This window comes from Archocentrus centrarchus, chromosome 8 (genome assembly GCF_007364275.1).
Source record: "Archocentrus centrarchus isolate MPI-CPG fArcCen1 chromosome 8, fArcCen1, whole genome shotgun sequence".
NCBI classification, from domain to species: Eukaryota; Metazoa; Chordata; class Actinopteri; order Cichliformes; family Cichlidae; genus Archocentrus; species Archocentrus centrarchus.
The window spans coordinates 21,414,900-21,432,514 of record NC_044353.1 but is presented as its reverse complement, the minus strand read 5'-3'; the positions used below and the strand labels follow the sequence as shown (position 1 = coordinate 21,432,514).

Genomic DNA, 17,615 nt, shown 5'->3' with positions numbered 1-17,615 from the left:
CTAATAATAAAATATGATCACATGCATAAGTAGCTGAATGATTTTTTGTTTTGTTTTTTTGGCTACTTAACCCAAGTGTTAACTGCTTTTTCACTTAACCTTTCACCTTGTAAGGTCCAAGCAGGTCCACAGTTGTAAATTCAAAAGGGTTGGCTGAACATGCTCTCTCAGGGGGGAGGTCACTCATGATTTGCTGGCAAAGCTTTTTCTCAGTTCTAAGCAATACAGACCACACATGTGGTTAATATATGTGGTTACTGAATAAGAAATGGACCAGACTCATAGCACTGTATACAACTCAGCCCCACTGAAAATTATGTCACCCTGTGCAACACATGAGTGTGTGTGTGTGTATTTCCTGTGCTTGTATGCGTGTATACTGTCCATAATGGATCCACACATATCTAGAACAAGAAGGGCATTCAGGGTCACCATTTGTTAACACCCATATTTCTCCACTTGCTGGCTGCTGATGGGCTTGTTTTGGAGCTGACTGATGGTCAGTCTCATCCTTCTTCAAACTCCCTGTCAGACTGAGGTGCTGTTATAGCTCGCCTGGTAAAGCAAGTGGCCCATGTACTGAAGCCTAGCATCCCCACTGCAGAGACCTGGGTATGAGTCTATCCCAGACCATTTCCTGTGTGTCAGTCCCTGCACCACCGTCCTATCCAATAAAGGGAAAAGGCCTCATTTTCTGAAAACAACATCATCCAAATCTCTCTCTCTTGCCATCTTGATCGATAAGGACCGACACATTCAATACTATTTATTGGTTGTATCCCACCCACAGTTTGCTACTGCGATAAAGTGTGAGAAAATATAGAGTAAGTCTCAAGAAACAGTGAGTAAAATCTTCAGGAATATAGGACCAGACAGGCGTTGGTGCTTGACATGTAACTATATTGGAACCTTGTGCTGGAAAAGCAGGAGCAGAAAGACAAAACGCGCACACACAGACAAACAAATGCGCGGCAAGACACACACACACACACACACATACTGGGCTGTGTGTGTAAAACCCAAAACAGCACACAAGGGTTAAATATCTTGCATTTTCAATTTTGCCTCATGGTGCCCATACAGGGCATTATAGGCTTGTTTGCATTACAGTTAGAAAATCGATCATGGATCTGGATGCCATAGTTTGGATTGTTGTGTTTTAGTGTGGTGTCTTGTGAGCCCAAAGAGCTTGGCATACTGCGGTGCAAGAAACCTAATTAAACCAATAAACTAATCAGTATAGTCTTTTGTACCTTTCATATTTGCATACTATTTCCTGTCTGTTTTCACTTATTCATTATAAAGCTGCTACCTATAATTGACACACTGATTGTCTTTCTTTCCCGGTTATCTCTCAGAGGAATGTCTCTTATCTCTGTGTTCACACAACATTTTACAAAGTCAACACTTGGTGAATCAGGCAGGTTTCGAAAGACACGGGTGATTATGTTCTATTTTTGAACGCACAAGGTTGCTCTGCTGTTGTTGTTGACCTTATTGCAACAGCCAAATTTGCTCTTATGGCTGCAATAAAAGTCTTTCAAAAGTTAACGAGTACTTGTTGTTCACTTGTGATCTTCCTTGTCTTATCAGAGCTAAATTGGGGACAATTGAGACAAAGAAAATTTGTGTGCCAGTGGCAGCGTCTCCACCTGATTGAGCAAAGGTTAACTTCCTGTTGAATGAATCATTGAAATCTGAAGGAAAATGACTTCAATAGACATACCTGAAAAATAACCCATGGAATAACCTTTAAATCATCAGTATTTCTCAGCCTTTATTGTCTCATGAAGAACTATTCAGACTGCACAACTTCTGTTTCAACAACCGGGAACAGTCAGAGGAACTTCTAAAATATTCCCTAGGTCTAGATCATAAATTCTTCTATCCAATGAGATTTCGAAAAGACAAGTTAGCAGTGATATCAGAACAAAATGGGACTTCGCCTCAGGACCAGGCCAGCCCCCTGCAATGTCATTCTCTGCAACCAACTAAATGTGAAGGTTACTGCAACTTGGGCAACACATAGTCTAAAGCTTGGTGGAATTGATGGACACCTGACATCCTCTGATTTCTACTCCGCAAGTAAGTTGTGCTTGGAAAAGGGCTTATTAAAGGGATACTTAAAGTGCAAGATAGCTCTTCTAATTGTAAGATTATATTTTTTTGAATAAAAGAATTACCTTTGTGATCTACAAAAACAAAGTTGCTAAATGGAAACAAATGCGTATAGCATCTTTTACTTTACACTGGCTAATGCTCAAAAGACAAGAGACTCTAAAAGTAAAATTCACAAATCTCACAGAAAACATGACATTAAATTAGGAGGACTTCATCCCAAATAATCCTTTTCATTAATACTTCTATAAATGCAATGAATTTATCTGGAAAGACACAATTTTCCCAGCTGGAGCAAAAAAGCTAATATAATGCAATGATGCAAGAGTGCCAATTAATTAAGAAGTAGGACTCAAATTTACTGGTTTAATGTGCTCTCATTCAGCACAGACAGAGTCTGTGGCTCTTAACGTAGTCCTATGCAGTTCCCCACAGAGAAATTCACAAGACTGCAAATGAAAAATGGAAAGGGAAAAAAAAAAACATGTAAACTCACAAACAGAAAAATAAGACTGTAAAAATCATCCTGTATGCACACAAACGTTGGTGGTAAAGTGCTAACTCAGCATAGGTAGTTTCTGTAATTTTAGAATTGTTTTGTGGAAGTCCTCAAGCGGGGACAGGGTGGTTTCAGTTACCCTTTTCCTGGACTCGACTGTCCTTGTCATTTGACATGCAGTGAACAGTCTTTGTGTGCTGCAGCAATCATCAGTCCGGCATTCACCTACTTATAATGCATGCAGACTATGTACTTACTTTCCTCTGCTTTTTTTCTCTGTATTAATTTATCATATACTAACATGCAGATGCTACTTTGACATAGTTTTCAATGGAACAAGACTGAGTAAAGATTAGAAATAAGCTACGACAGCTTTTTTTTTTGCATTTTTTAAAGCATTTATTAAAATTCTTTATGCATGACAGTGCATATTTTGGGCAGGCATTTAGACTGTCTGGAACACTGTTTTAACGACTGTGATTGGCACGACTGTACAAACATTATAACCAACAGTAATCCACAATTGTTTGGTTATATATTTAAACCACAGAAGATGTAAGATTTGACCTCTCGAGAAGCCATTTATCTTAACACGAGATAAACATCAGCTCGCATTTGACTGAATTAACTAATAAAAACTGACTGGAAGGACATGGGTTGTTGATCGGTGACTGACTTCCTGAAGCACAAATCTGGTAGCGAGCATTTTATCAATGGCACTTGAAGCTGTACAAGAAAGTGATCTAACTGTCCTGGCTTTTTATTTTATGTGTTATTGAAAAGAGGTTGGCATGGTTAAAGTTTGACAGCTGAGGTAACATTTGGAGGTGAAAGCTGTTAGAGGTTGTTGGTGAGTAATAATTTACCCTCATGAGGACAAATGCTGATTAATAACTACACCGCACTAAGGTCAAGATTTTGCTTAATTAACCAAGACTTACATTCTTAGGACCCAAGTAAAAACTTAAAGTAGTTGGCCTCAACCTTTCCTGACTTTAATTTCTCTGATGTCATTTTCACTCTGCTGTCAAAAGACTGTTCTCTGCTGGCCATTGTTCTGGGACACATCTGCACGACAGCAAACTTGGCCAAAACTCAAAACTAAAGAGATAAGCCAAACCGATTAAAACGAGGTTCTTCACTGAGGAAAATAGACTTTCCTGACCCAAAGCTTTAGTTAATCTTGTCAGATGGTCAAGGCTGAATCTATATATAATCAACAAAGTCTGTTAAAATGATTAATTTTAGCAAACGTATTAAATTGAATGAAACTGCACAGACAAAACAATAAAGACTGTGGATGGAGCTTTATGAAAAAACTGGGACAAATTTGTGACAGCCACACAAAATACAAAATGACACACGGCAACAGTGGGTCTTTGTGTTCTGGGATGCCCACTTAAGCTGAATAAGTTCATACACAACATGTAACAATTTTTAATCAGTCATTAACAATTATAAAAAAGAGAGCAAAAAGAAAAACTGATCCAAGTTGAAGTTAATTACTTTTCTTAATGAACAAGTGAGTGTTATAGCATCAGCAAACTCATGTTTATGAAAATTTATTGAAAACGTACTTTTTGCCATCTGCAAGTCAAAATTTTTTGTTAGTATCAAAATTTAAGTATCTTCAATTAAGTATCTTGAAATTTTGTCTTAGTAACTCAAAAGTTTGAGTTACTCCAAAGTAACTTCAAAATGGTAGTTTTTGTTTGTTTTTCAGTGGTAGAATTAAACATGCATATTTGCTCCATTGGGTGTTTGTTCATTTTGTTCACTTAATCCATGCCCCACCTGCAGTGGCTTTGTACCCCACCAGTGGTCCCCGCCCCATAGTTTGAGAACCACTTCACCAAAGCCTGCAATGAAAAGAAGCGAGCGACCTAACGAAATTTAGCGGGGCTAAGTTTTGTCTAAGACAAAAAACATCATAGGAAGAAGGCAGCATGTGGTTTGATGAATGACTGAATAATGACAGATTTTTAAAAATATCTGCTAATGATTCTGACTGGGTGAAACCACAACTTTATTTCTGATGCCTAACTAGATTGTAAACGGCTTTATTTTAGTGCTGGTAAGTTAACTGAAGTGAAAATAAAAATTCACCCTTCTTTATAATGTAGCCATTTAGGAGTTTATTGAGAGCTCTGTAATGGAACTTCTAGTTAATCATCAGCCAACAAGAAGTTGGTGATCATGAAGTGTATTTTTTCACACCTGCTCATTTTCTGCTAACAGCCTGGGGCACAGAGTGACCGTGGCTGCTAAAACATGAAGCTTTGATTTAATAAACAAATCTGAGAGCCTCTTACAAGTCACATGTAATGACTGAAATGCTTTCCATACCAACCATGAATGCAGTGTCATGTTATTCAGCATAAAAATATAATTGATGCCATGGTCTGTGTCTTGATCTCATCCCTGTCTTTCTGCAGGAGACTGAAGCATAGATCTAATCAAGATGAGCACAGAATGGCGCGAGCCGGTCATTGATACCTGCTGCAGCACTGTCCACACACTGGACAGGCAAAACGGAAAGAAGGGAAGGAGGCCCCGCTACATGGAAAAAGATGGTAGATTCGCTGTAGTGTTTCATCAAGCCCCTGGAGACTGGAGCACATATTGGATGGACATCTTCACCACTCTTGTAGAGATCCGCTGGAGGATGATGTTCCTTGTTTTCTCCCTTTCTTACATACTCTCTTGGCTCTTTTTTGGTCTGTGTTATTGGCTCATTTCCCATGTAAATGGAGACAGTGACAATGCCGACGATGATCTCTGTGTTGCAAATATGCGCGGCTTCACTGCGGTCTTTTTGTTCTCAATGGAGACCCAGGGAACTATTGGTTATGGCTACAGGAGCATGACAGAAAACTGTATTGTGGCAATTATTGTGATGACAATTCAAAACGTGTTTAGCTGTCTTCTTGACACAATTGTCATTGGCATAGTTATAGCTAAGATGGCATGTGCTCGTAAGAGATCCCAGACGGTGGGTTTCAGCAGATGTGCAGTGGTCAACTTGCGAGACAGGGTTCTGTGCCTGTCGTGGCGCCTCGGGGACTTCAGAGATAATCACATTCTGGAGGGGGTCGTCAGGGCCCAGTTAGTCCGCTATGTCAAACAGCCAATGGGCTCAATTGTGATGTCTTACCAGGACTTGGACATACAGGAACGGGACATTGTACTCGCCACACCAACCACTATTATTCACAAGCTAGAGCCTGGCAGTCCCCTGTACAGTATGGGCCCTGATGACCTGCTGGAGAATTATTTTGAAGTAGTAGTTTCTTTCACCTACACTGGGGACTCCACAGGAATGCTCCACCAGACACGCACCTCCTACACACCAGCAGACATCCGCTGGGGCCAGCGTTTCCAGGACATGCTGAAAATGGGCGCAAAACACTACAAGGTGGACTACGGTCTGTTTAATGAGACCACATGGGTGCCAGTGCCTTTACTCAGTGCACAGGAATACGACAGGAGGGGCCATCCTGCAGAGGGCAGCACACTTTTACCATCAGCCAAAAGAAATGGACACACTTGTCAGGTGAATCTTGACGTCAGTGAGGAGGTGATCCTGCAAACTGTTTTGTAGCTTAAACAAGTTCTTCAGGATTGTGTGATAAGTTAAACTTTTGTAAATATTCTTAAGAGCTTGAAAAAAGGGGACTGGACCTCTTTAAGTTTTTAAGACATTTCACTTCTCATGCAAATGGGTTTCTCACTTCTGAAGAAGAGAAGTGAAGAGGTCCACTTGCCTTTTTTCAAGCTCTGAAGACTACCATGACCTGGATGACAAAAAAACTACCACAAATTTATGTAAATATATTTATAGCCTATATGAAATCAAATAATCACTAAAGAAATTCATGTTTGTTTATGCTATATATGAAAATATTGATGGCCACAAATAAAGTGAGTGAAATAAAGTGTAAAAACTCTGCTATTTGGTCATTTTAAAGGGGGTCTTATTTCCATTTGTATTACACTAATAATATTGTTATCAGTCATAAATACCTATTTGATTCCAGCACATATGTACATTTAATCACTTTTTGTAGCTCTATACCGCCACCTTATGTTCACCCACTCAATATTATTACAACCCTACAGATTTTGTGCAGGTCATAGATACATTCATATTATTCTCACCCTTTTACTCATTTATTTACTTAAGTCATGAACACCGATTGACAAACGCGTTACCTCATAGCCTAAAATCAACTATAGCCTGCTTCATACACTGTATTACTGTGAGCAGTGCATGTTTGTTGCTTGCTTCCAGTTTCAGCATCAGGTTTTACAAGTGACGCTGTCTGACTGTCCCAGTCAGCCAAATAAATCAATAAACAAACAAACAAGCATGACATAAAACTTCTTTGTGGACTAGAACCTTTAAACAGGCGCTGCGGCTTTCCATTGGCCATCACTGCCACAGGGGCGGGGAAATGCGCACGTGTCGTTAAAGTCTGTCTTTGCAACCCCAAATATCTTCTTCAGTATTGCTGGAGAGGGTTATGGCTAGAATTTACAGCTCCACACGAGAAACCAGGAGAACATAATAAAAGAACCTCAAAATTTGATTTAAAAAAAAAAAAAAAAAGGACAAAGTGCGCATATCTGGCGCGCATATGGGACTTATTACAACAATAAAAGATCCAGTTTGCTCCGCAAGGACCAACAGGTAGGTGAAATGAGCGGGAGTGTTGTGGGAATGTTATTTGTAATTAATATAGCAACATTAGGAGTAGCTGAATGTGTGCAAGGTCCTTAAAAACGTGAAAAGTCATGACATAAAAGTAATGTCAATGTCACTTCTAAAAAACAACAAAAACAAAAACCGGCTTCCGGTGCTATATTATTATTAAATATATTATTATTATTATTATTATTATTATTATTATTATTATTATTATTAGTTGAGTCTGGTTTATTGTAGGAGTCTGTAGACCAAGATATTAATAAAGATTATTAACAATGATAAGTGAAATTGCTCAGATATAATATAGTGCCCTTCTCTCCCCCCTCTCTCTTTATTTATATATATATATATATATATATATATATATATATATATATATATATATATATATATATATATATATATATATATATACACACATGTGTGTGCCATTTGGCTATACTTATTGATTTGTGTAATGAAAAATGGAGCACCTTTATGTAATCAGTTTCCATCTGCCTCAGCTGTTAGCTCTAAATGAGAACACATGCAAAATAAACAATCCCAGGTTGCGCAGCCTTTGGAAGCCTTTTCTGTCACCATGAAACAACTTGCAATAATAAGTGATTTTATCTAGTGAGCAGATTAAGGCTAACTGAGCAGGAAAGAACTGAATAGTGTAATGAGTGGAGCTTGCAGTGCACTCAGTATAGGTTTTTCAGCACTTGCAAAGCTGGAGATCTGATCGTAATCAAAAGTAAGTGTTTGAGCTACAGTAGTATGATCACTTAAAGAAGATTCCCAGCAAACAAACAAACAAAAAAAACATTATAAATGTAAGACTAGCATGCTCAAAGTTTCTTGTAAAGTAAATACAAAGTCAAATATATTTAAATCCTGAAACCATTTAAACAAAATATTTTGGCATGCTTCGCTCTGAATGATGCCACATATTGTGAGTATTGCTGTTTCTAGTTGACCCCACAATGACATCATAAGTTGAGAAGAACAGACATGATGCAGGCAGACCACGTCCAGCAAATCATCCCATGTGACCTTTGACAATATCCAAACAGTTTAAATGACTTGTGCTAACCAAGGACTTTGTTTTTAACATGCTGCAATTTAAGAGTTAAGTGCAATCTGAATATGTACTGAAAAGAGCTCTGGGCTTCATTTATGATGTGAGGCTCTGATTAGATAGTTTAAAAAATGGAGTAGCGATTTATTTTGGCACTGGCAGAGCATGTCTGGCTGTCCATAACCTTTTGTAGCCTGTGGTGTTGTATTTTAATGGACCTCTCATGCCACACACATCAAGTCAATAGCGTTTCTAATTTAGCTGTCCTTGTTCTATTACATATAAAGCAAGGCAACTGGTTCATTAACTATGGTTCAGGGCAAGTCTGTACTCACTCAGTAATGAAATGTAATAAGTTGTGAATGTCCTGTAACTTTATTGTTATGTCTGTGCTGGCCTGTAGCTTGTACTGTATTTTTGTTTGAGAGGCTCACTGAATTAAGATGAACTTGATCTATAATTTGACTCTGTTCCCCAGGGATGGTCTGCCCTAATTAACTCTTATATTAAGCAGTGTAAATGTCCTTTCCTACTTTGGCAGCTGTCTAATATTTTCCCTTGATTACTGTTATTCTACACACATTCATGTATTTTCTGAGTTTACTATGCAAAATACTATACTATACTATACTATACTATACTATACTATACTAGAAAACCTTGATGCTGATCTTTGTTGTGTCTCTGTCTATAATTTCCACAGCCCACTTTACTGATGAGGTTCAAGTCAGGCATCAGAGAAGAGTGACCTGCCCTCACCAACAGTGCTCAGCACTGGCAGAGAAGCACAGGCCTACTCCCCTACCCCCGTCCCTCACAGGACTGAGTCCTGTTGCCCAGATTTTCTGCACGAGCTTGTCCCCAGGATCATTTAAAACTGTTTCTCCAACGCTTCTACCAAAAACTTAGACTGTTTTCCAAAGCAGAATCGGCCCAGCCCTCCCAAGAGGAAACTATGGGGAGTGTGAGAGGCCATCGTTACAGTATTGTGTCCTCTGAAGAAGATGGCATGAAGCTAGCCAATATTGCTGTACCAAATGGCTATGGCAATGGCAATGTCAACAAGGGGCATACAGAGCACCAACATCAGAGCCGCTTTGTCAGGAAGGATGGCCACTGCAATGTGCAATTTATCAATATGAGTGAGAAAGGCCAGCGTTACCTGGCAGATATCTTCACCACCTGCGTGGACATTCGCTGGCGCTGGATGCTGGTCATATTCTGCCTTTCTTTTCTGTTGTCGTGGTTGTTTTTTGGCCTTGTCTTTTGGTTAGTGGCTCTCTCTTATGGGGACTTAGAGACTGAGACTCAGATGTGTGTTTCCAATGTGGACAGCTTCACTGCTGCTTTTTTGTTCTCAGTGGAGACCCAAACCACAATTGGCTATGGTTATCGCTACGTGACAGAGGAATGCCCCATTGCTGTTTTTATGGTAGTCTTCCAAAGCATTGTAGGCTGCATCATTGATGCTTTTATTATCGGTGCTGTTATGGCCAAGATGGCAAAGCCCAAAAAGAGGAACGAGACGCTGGTCTTTAGTCACTACGCTACAGTGGCCATGAGAGACGGCAAGCTTTGTCTGATGTGGCGGGTGGGAAATCTGAGGAAGAGTCATCTGGTGGAGGCCCATGTAAGGGCCCAGCTCCTCAAGTCCCGCACCACTGCGGAGGGAGAGTTCATCCCTCTGGATCAGGTAGACATCGACGTAGGATTTGATAGTGGCATTGACAGAATCTTCCTGGTATCTCCAATTACCATTGTTCACGAGATTGATGAGGACAGCCCATTTTATGAGATGAGCAAACAGGAGTTGGGAACGTCAGAGTTTGAGATTGTGGTGATACTGGAGGGCATGGTCGAGGCCACAGCCATGACTACTCAGTGTCGGAGCTCCTATGTCGCCAGCGAGATCCTCTGGGGCCACCGTTTCGAGCCAGTGCTCTTTGAAGAAAAGAACTACTACAAAGTGGACTATTCTCGCTTTGACAACACCTATGAGGTACCCAGCACTCCCAGTTGTAGTGCCAGGGAACTGGCTGAGAAGAAGTCCTCTGCCTCTAGCTCGAGGAACTCCTTTTGTTATGAGAACGAAGTGGCTCTTGAAAAAGTTGAACTGGAGGATGAGTTTGAAGAGGAAGAAAATATGGTAATGAAGGGTGTTGAGGTTTGTGCACTCGAGAACACGAACACAGATGAAGTGTTAGACTCTGAATGCAACCTGGACTCTCTGCCTTTAGAGTCGAGGCCTTTGACGGCAGAATCAGAAATATGACCACAGGTTAAATACTACCACAGGCGTATGTGAAGTTTCCCATGACTTTGGTCTCGATTGCTGTGTTTAAAAATCCTGGGCATTGTGCAAAATACTGCAATTGGATTATAAACTTCTCTGCATGCAGAAACTCTCACACAAGACATCACATAGAGACAGACATGTTGTGCATGGTAGCTGGTTGCATGGCACCAGAGGGATCAAATGGGTTAGATTCCTTCATTTACACACTGTGGAGTCCATGTCCACGCACAATGCAGAATATTATCCTCGGTAAAACGTTTTACTAGAATAGTCAGTTCATTTAATGACTAAATTTGCCTATTAATCAATTGCATATTCCCAGTTTGCACTTTTTGCATTCGGTTCATCTGTGGTGTAATACCTCTTCCTTGTGGAATAAATGTCACGAGGCTGTGATTAGCTAGAATAATGTTATATCTAATTATATATATATATATATATATATATATATATATATATATATATATATATATATATATATATATATATATATATATTTGAACCACAGGTTTCCATCATTCTTTCCAACGCCAACCCAAATCACAACATTTTTGTTTAACAGGCTATAACATTTTTACAAGTTCAACCACAATTAAATAAATAAGGTATCATTTGTTAATGAGCTGGTCTCTTAGCAAAGTGTTCTTCAGTGTGTTGGTCTGAAAGCACGATTGTGGAAAATTGTGTCTTGCACAGATTACAAGCATAAGTACACTACTGTCCTCAACCTATCATCTTGTCTATAGAGAATCTCTTGCAATGTGTGCCTTAACAGAAGTCTTAGTCCCAGTAGAGGCACTCAGGTGGTTTGGCTTTGACTGAGCACACAGTGCATTAGATGTAACCAGAAGCAGTAGCATTAAGATGTGATTCATTGTGCAATATACTGCAACTTCTTACAGGTCTTTGTGTTGTAATGTGCAATACTGTTCAGTGGTGGAAAGTGACAGGAAGCTCAACCTTGAGTCAAGGCTATGAATGTTGATGATAAATGCTGCTAAGTTACATATTGTATGTCAGACAGAAATCTAGAAGCCAAAATGTATTATTTGTGTTTTAAAGTGTTTTCAGATTTTGCAGATGCTAGTTTTATTAGCTAGTTTTATTTCTAGCTATAGACAAGCATGATTCTGTTGGAGTGTTTTCCAAAGCTTTAGCGCACTTTCTTCCTCACTAGAGATTTTCTCCAGTAAAAGCAGAAACTGTTTTATTACCAAAAAGCCAAATGTGTACATATTAATGACAGACAACTGTAACACATCTGTTAGTTGATTTGAAACTTGAACTTTTCCTCATCTAACAGAGGTTGGCTTTTGAAACACTGAATTATTTGAATTGTTTTTACCATTTTATTTTAACATCAGTGTTCTTGGCAAGGTAGATTTTCAGCATTTGGACACATCCTGTTTAACCTTCTGACATCCCCACTGTGGGTCTTGTGAAGTTATTTGTCATTTCTGAATGGACCCCTGCTTTGTCTTATGAAACATCAGAACTGCTAATAATTCACTTACAATCAGAAATCCTGGCTGGATGGAGAGCGCTTGACTTCAGTCTTACATAACATTAAGCTTTACCTATTACTGTTGGAGTTACTATGACACATTCGAGCACGAATAATGTCAGTGGATGCCAGAACACTGTAGTGCTTCTTTGGTATGGAAATCTCATATGGGCAGTTCTCCTGTCTTAGGTCTTTATTTTTTTACCAGAGTCTTCCCACCTTCCTGCACAAAAGACAGACTGAACAGATTTTTTTTTAAACTTTTGTAAATTATAATGCAAATACTGTATATTGATATTGCAGTTGTTGAAAACAGTTTGTCCTTTTTTCAATAAAAAAAAGAAATCATCATGAAGTTGATGCATTAATTATAAACCCCACATCATGATGATATTGTGTCTGCATGATCAGTGAGCTGATTAACTACCCATCCCGCTCTGTTGCTTTTTCAAGAGCGTGCATTTTTGACTGAAGACGTGTGACATCTGGAGCCGCTGAGTGAAGGCCTGTGGGACACAAATCCAAATACTCCTAATAATATGGTGCTGTGACCCAAAATTTCCAGCTTTTAAAGGCTAAAACCATCAATTTCTATAATTGAGCAAACTGTTTAACTCCATTTCTGTGAAATCCCACAGAGGCAGGTGGCTTTACTGGTTGTAATTGTCAGTGACAGCAATGGACCGAATTTCTCCTTCACTTTAGTTGAAATGATACAAGTGTTGAAAGAGACTACACAGCGACACTGATTGCATAACAAACCAATATTCTAGATGAAATATGCAGAGAGGATATGCGCCCTGTAAGTCCTCTAATTCAGCATTAACATGCACAAAATGCTGTCAAGTCACAGATGTGATCAATGTGGCTTTATCGTAGATGAACCTCTGTTTGCGGGTTGACACGTCTGTCTGGAAATTTAGCTATTTTCCATCCACAGAATAGACTCCTCCTGGTCTCATTCATGCCGAATGCAACAGATTGATCTCTCACATCCGCTGGGAGGCAGTGGGCTGATTTGATTTGTTTCTGCATAGGAAGTGGCCCCTGCCTCTGGGCTTTTTCCACATTAGCCAATCAAAAAGCCACAAAGCTCCAGTCTGGGGGCTATCCCTTTTTCCTCCATAAAAAAGAAATTTCAGTTAATTCTCTGTGAAAATCACAAGGCCTTGCTGTTAAACAAAACCAATTAACTTTCATTTTTATTAGCTGAAAAATACAGAACCATATGAAGCCAGATCCATTTATGATTCATAGCTTCCTTCTAAAAATATCCTCTTGATTTCACCAGTATTACCTCTAAATCTTTGCTATGTTTGCAAAGACATTTAACTGAATGATATGGTGGCTGTTCAGTCCATGCTGGCTGCTCTGTTTGAAAGAAATTGACAACCAGTGCTGGCCAGAGAGCTCCTGTCAATGCTTCTGATGACGTCTCTCTGGCGTATTCCCTTGAACTGGCTTATTAGGAACAGACTGATCAGTTTGACCTTCGGATTAGAAGGGTGAATGTAAACATAATCAATTCACCAGCAGAGTCATCCAACATATGAAAGGACATATATCTCACTGTTTTATGCTAAATACTGTTTCAACACTTTGAACAAAAAACTCTGACATAGTCCATGTTTCAGATCTCAGCTTAAATAAAACCAAAACATATGACCTCCTGTCAAACTTGTGAAAGCAGAAATGTCCCTGGATTGTCTCAACGATTATCCCTTTCTGAAAGTTTATACTCATAATTTTAAAATGTTTTACAATCACAGGCATATTTATTGCTCAGGAGGAAGGGTGTCCGTAGTCTGGACAAAGTTGGCTGTGAGCACATCTAGGAAGGGAATTATTTCTGAAAAACTATTTGAGTCAGAGTCTTATGTGGGCCACATCCACAGCTTGTTGCTTTATAAATAGCTGTAACAGTATGTGTTTGGCCTGCATTAATGTCCTGAGCGTCCTGGTGAGGTCATCAGGTGACATCACTACGGTTAATGCTGTAAATCAGATTTATAAAAAGAGGGGATTATAGAAGAGTCTCCTCTTTATTATGAAAACAAATTGTAAAAGTCCAAGACAGTGACATGTGTGCTTTAGCCTAATTAAATGAGTCCCGTCTCTCCGGTTTCAAGGGGTTAACCTTGAATCATGAGTTGTAGTGAGCTGCCACTGAATGCCACTTAATTTGCAGCTGTGAAGATGTGAATCTGTGTCAGTTGTTTCCGCAGATTGTTTCTAGTTATCTAACAGGCAAGACATCTCTGTTACAGTCACATCAAATGCAGGTTTAGCTCAAGCAAGTCACTGAGTCAAGCTGAGCAATAATCCTGGTAGATCAGCTCATGGCTCAGCTAATATCCTGGCAAATCTAATATAGGGCATGCGACCCACCTCCATCCCAGGTGCTTCTGAAGCTGTGCTTGACTTCATCAGTACCATATATGTTGTTGTTACTGACGCCTGCTCCATTTGTAAAGTGAGTCAAGTATGACAGTGGCTGGGGCAGGGCATAGAGTGGAGCCATATTGTCAAATATGAATTACTGCAGGTGCTGTAAGCTTTCGGATAAGTTTTTTTTTTTCCCCTCTGATGAAACGGTGCCTCTGGCCTTGGATTTTACAAGGGTATAACTGAAGTTACGTGATCACTTCACAGAAATGTCATAAGCAAAGGGCTGCTGCAGTCTGTGATACAACACTGTCACATAACCTGAACAGGGAATGCCACAATATTTCAGGAATTCAGAGTTATAGTTCATAATTTTCAACAGCCTTCTATAAATCCTTGAACCTCAGTGTAAATAGAAGGGGGGGCATGACACCATAATGGTGTTCAGTGAGTGCATCGGGATTAAATTAGATAATTATATAATTCTGATGACATAGCAATTGCATAAGTCCCGTCGGTAGGTCTGGCAGCGCAGCGGAGGCTTGCTGTTCAGCATGTTAGTCGATGGTTGCAGGGTGACTGATAAGGGGCAAAACACAGATACTCACGTGTTGCCTTTAAATTGCAACACCAAAGGTGATCATGTTGCCATATTTCTTATGTGATGCTGCTGCTGCAGAAATGCTAACTCAATTATGCACAGAAATGCAATCTTAATAGTGCAAAAGCATGTGACCGGTAATGGGAGTAGCTATTATGCAAGCACACAGTATCTAGCATTATATAGCAGAGAATTCATTTTTTTTTGTCTTTACGTGACATTTATGATCTACTACCCACAAAACTGATGACCAGTGGCATTTAGCATTAAACCAGCTTAACATAAACTTGCTGGTATTATGATCGGTAGCACAGTGATTTGAGCATTTAGCACAGAGCACCATTCACTGGGGCCATAAGTAATTTTTAATATCTGAGATATTAGAATACATCCAGGACTGGATTTTTGTTGGAGGCACACAGGTGTACAGTTAACTTTAAAGTGTCAGATCACAGATACATGTGTCACACCAAGGAGCCAACAGTAAACACACCTTATCAGAATCTTCTCCTTTTATCAGCCTTGATATTCCAGCAGAAATTTCTTGTGTGTTATATCAGCTGTTATTTAAGTTTGGGTGTTTCTTTCTACCAAGAAGATTTCAGAAATGTTTCACGTTACATTCTCATATGTTCATATTTTTCCACATCTAAATATTTAATGCATCTGGGATATTTTGTATCACATTTCATGTAATCCTTGTTAATCTTTTATGTAGTTTCAGCTATAATAACCTTACACATTTGCACATACACATATACACACACACACACACGCAGCAACTGACACTCAGTTTGGCTTCATCTTTGACAGCTGAGTGTCTCATGACACTCAGGGGAGGAGTAGGAGAATCCATCAGGTACAATATGCTGGATGGGATTCAGGCTTTTTCCATTCCCCGAGCCCGGTGAAAGACAATATGTATATTTATTCACAGTGGGTGTGTCTGGTCACACAAGCAGCAATGAAAACCACATTCAGCACATAGCAGCAGTCATGTTTATGCACCGTCAGTTTACTTTACTGTTCCTGCTTTGCTTTCTTTTTTCTTGCAAATGTATTTTTTTGCAAACAATGTCATTAAGACAGAATACATGCACAGACTTGGAATCATATCTCTCATATCTCAGTAAATGCTTGTATTAATACCTCTGATCTTCTGGCTCTAGCTCCTTTGACCTTGACAAAGACAGCCAGAGCCAGGAAACAAAAGCGATTCCAACTTCATGCTCATTGTTGGCTCTTGACCAGTAGCACCTTGTATTTAGAGACTTGGCTGTATGTGGTGTTTTGTTTTTGTTTTTTTAGATCTGTAATACAGGTGCTTCAGAAAGCCTTCCTGTCCCCCATTCAGCATCCCCTGCTGTCTGTGTGGATCTGCTCGCAGGGAACAGCTCAAATGAATTACTCTTCCTGAGGTATTTTATAGCATAAACAAGTGCAGCTTTTGAGACTTGTTTTTTTTGTCTTATACTTGTTTTGTCTGTGATTATCCCACCTGCATCAATACCAGGTCTCCCCTTAAACTTAGTCAAGCCTGGAAAACAATAAAATAAATCCTGTGTGATTTCATAGAAGGAGAATTTAAATGGAAATGGATACTTGAGAAGGGTTTGTTTGTGATGACAGCTGAGGAGTGATGGATTCCTCTCAACTGTGTCCAGCCCTTGAGTGATAAAGGTCAACATCAGACCAGTCTTGTCAGCCAGCAACTCCTGTATATTCATATACAGAGCACCGCCAACTGCAGCTTTCAGTGCCAGACAGCATATTGCTTATTTATGTCAGCAGATATCAGACCAAACTGTGTTGGCTGTAACACAAAGAACATTTTCTTGTTTACTACGAAGATTCAGATCTTCTTCGTAACGTTTTCACAAAATAAATGCAATTCCACATATTGTCACCACATTGTTTGTACACTGAGACTTTTCAAGAGATATAGGAGAGATAACCCCTCGCTGGCACCCATTTCGACCACAAGCCTGTTTCTTTAAACAGCGCACCAGCTGGCTCCATGTTAAAGGAATCAAACTGCTCATTCAGTGTTGTAAATCTGTTTTTTGTGAATGGTGCTGTTATCTTTCCACTGAACGTGTGGCACAGCAGCTCCCCGAGGACAAAGCAGCTTCCATACCTAAAAGAGCCAACAACCAGGGTTACCATAACGACATCTGGGCAACGAGCGACGTCAGCTGCAGCATGGATCCCTCAGTAGGACAAATAGAGTCACAAAAGAAACATGGACTCCAACTCTTGTTGTTTGTTTACTGTCTGGGACAGACGAGGATGAAGATAGTATATGTTTAACTATTTTTAGGGCTCATATGACAACCCTCATGGCTGAACCTTTGCTCCTCAGTAGATCTCTGCTGCTGCTGTGTAACTATGTTTATTTGATTTGCAATGAAGCACACAACATGTAACAATATTTGACTTTTTTA

The 17,615-nt window shown here is 39.6% G+C and overlaps 2 protein-coding genes across 2 annotated transcripts; both read left to right on the top strand.

The window, feature by feature from the left end:
* The first annotated feature begins 1,975 nt into the window (after nucleotides 1-1,975).
* On the top strand, nucleotides 1,976-6,218 carry LOC115785153 (inward rectifier potassium channel 16-like). Its single transcript, XM_030736639.1, has 2 exons — nucleotides 1,976-2,085; nucleotides 5,053-6,218. The coding sequence occupies exon 2, from the start codon at nucleotides 5,079-5,081 to the stop codon at nucleotides 6,216-6,218; it is 1,140 nt and encodes a 379-aa protein (XP_030592499.1). The 5' UTR covers nucleotides 1,976-2,085; nucleotides 5,053-5,078.
* Nucleotides 6,219-7,165: 947 nt separating this feature from the next.
* On the top strand, nucleotides 7,166-11,076 carry LOC115784894 (inward rectifier potassium channel 2-like). Its single transcript, XM_030736296.1, has 2 exons — nucleotides 7,166-7,307; nucleotides 9,089-11,076. The coding sequence occupies exon 2, from the start codon at nucleotides 9,341-9,343 to the stop codon at nucleotides 10,655-10,657; it is 1,317 nt and encodes a 438-aa protein (XP_030592156.1). The 5' UTR covers nucleotides 7,166-7,307; nucleotides 9,089-9,340; the 3' UTR covers nucleotides 10,658-11,076.
* Nucleotides 11,077-17,615: the final 6,539 nt, after the last annotated feature.